This window comes from Poecilia reticulata, unplaced genomic scaffold (assembly GCF_000633615.1).
Source record: "Poecilia reticulata strain Guanapo unplaced genomic scaffold, Guppy_female_1.0+MT scaffold_155, whole genome shotgun sequence".
NCBI classification, from domain to species: domain Eukaryota; kingdom Metazoa; phylum Chordata; class Actinopteri; order Cyprinodontiformes; family Poeciliidae; genus Poecilia; species Poecilia reticulata.
The window spans coordinates 333786-335518 of NW_007615016.1; the positions used below are offsets into that span (position 1 = coordinate 333786).

The following is a 1733-nucleotide window of genomic DNA, read 5'->3' on the forward strand; positions in this document are numbered from 1 at the left end:
GTCTCACCGGCAGACCGTCCCACCGGCAGACCGTCCCACCGGGAGACCGTCTCACCGGCAGACCGGCCCACTGTAATTTATTAAAATACTGTTTTATTTTCCCTTTTCTCTGTATTGTAAACTGAACACAAACTGATCTTTGCAGTTTCAGAGTTAATTTGTCCTCATAAACATTAAACATTTTAAACCTGAACTGTCAGTTTTCTTATTTCTCTGCTAAAAAGCTGCAGACGTCTGTTAATAAATTATTTTATTTTGGACAGAAGTTGTTTATGTTTCATATGAATATATCTGTAAACAGCTGATTGGCTGTTATTTCCTGATAATCAGCTGGATTAGAGGCTGAACAACAAATGGAGTCACATGGAAAATTTAAATGTCATGTGGATTTTTCTATTCTCATATTTCCATATTTGAAAAACCTGAATCCAAATTCTGTTTTCAAAAACATAACAAAATGAGGGATGATGATGATGATCCTCTTTTATTCCCGTCAGTCTGTGAGTTATCTCAGCTTTTTATTTGTTTCTCCAACCATGAGCCAGACGTTTCGCTCCGTTTCCTCACCTTGCCTGTCGTCTGTCCGTATAATCCAAAACATTCGCGCAGCTTCTCCTCGCTCACGGCTTCAGGCCTGTCGATTTTGTTGCCCAGGATTAAGATAGGCACATTTCCGATGGTCTCGTCTGTCATCAACGCCTAGAAAGGTGGATAAAAAAAGAGCTTTAATTATAGATCATCACTGAAACGGTGAATGTGAGATTAAATCCCAATCCCAGCAAAAAGCATCCTGATCTGTAGAAATCCAACAATGGTTTTAATTTTTGTAAATATGTTGTTAAAGTATTTTATACTCATATTATCTAAATTCTGTCCCAGCTGTTAACAAAATAATTCAAAGAAAAACCACAGAAAGCTCCTAGGTTTGATGATGAATAAACCTCCTCGCCTGGCAAAGAGCTCAGAAACGGCAGAAAGCTGAAAGTTTTCATCCCAGATTAACTTTCTATCTGTGCTGGAGAAAGACTTTGAGTCACATGTGCGGAAATTGTCCCAAGCCGAAACCTGAAATATATGATTTCAGGTTTCTGTCACAAACTCTTCCTTCACTAGAAGCAGCCGACACTCACATCAAGTTCTGCTTTAGATTCACTCATTCTCTGAAGGTCTGCACAATCCACGATGAAGACGATCCCGTTAATGGCAGGGAGGTAGGTTTTCCACACTCTCCGGGCTGCAGAGGCAAAAAACAACCAACTCGTCAGGTAAACTGAAGGTGAAAATAAAGAAAATCTCCATCTTTTTATAGAGCTGCTGCATGTTATAGTTTACAAAATGGAAATTCTGATCATGGGCTCAACGCCGGAGGGTAAAAGGACGATTCTTTTCTACCCATAGCAGCGCAGCAGCAACGGGAAAATAACGCAGAATAACTGCTGAAGAATATCTCACAGCCACTGTTGTTCTTGCTACACAGACGCGTTGTCATAGCAACAGACAAGCCCACCGCTACATGAGGGTTCAACACTAAAAAACTCTCAAACTTTTTCACACACACAGAGCAGAACATTCAGTCGGTTACAGTTTTATGTTTTCAGGCTCGATGTTTGTTTAGTGAGTATTAATAATGAACGCTGCGGTAGATTAGCTACCGCTGCTATTAGCTGAGCTAACACAGTGGTGGTAGATTAGCTACCGCTGCCATTAGCTGAGCTAACACAGTGGTGGTAGAT

General features: G+C 40.6%; 1 protein-coding gene across 1 annotated transcript in view; it reads right to left on the reverse strand.

Annotated features, from left to right (window-relative positions):
• sar1b (secretion associated, Ras related GTPase 1B) overlaps nucleotides 1-1733 on the reverse strand; it is a 15283-nt gene that overhangs the window by 4909 nt on the left and 8641 nt on the right. The window contains exons 5-6 of the mRNA XM_008401941.2: nucleotides 1131-1234; nucleotides 568-699 (exon numbers count right to left, since the gene is read on the reverse strand). Coding sequence (XP_008400163.1) covers nucleotides 568-699; nucleotides 1131-1234 — 236 coding nt within the window. The remainder of the gene's footprint in view (nucleotides 1-567; nucleotides 700-1130; nucleotides 1235-1733) is intronic.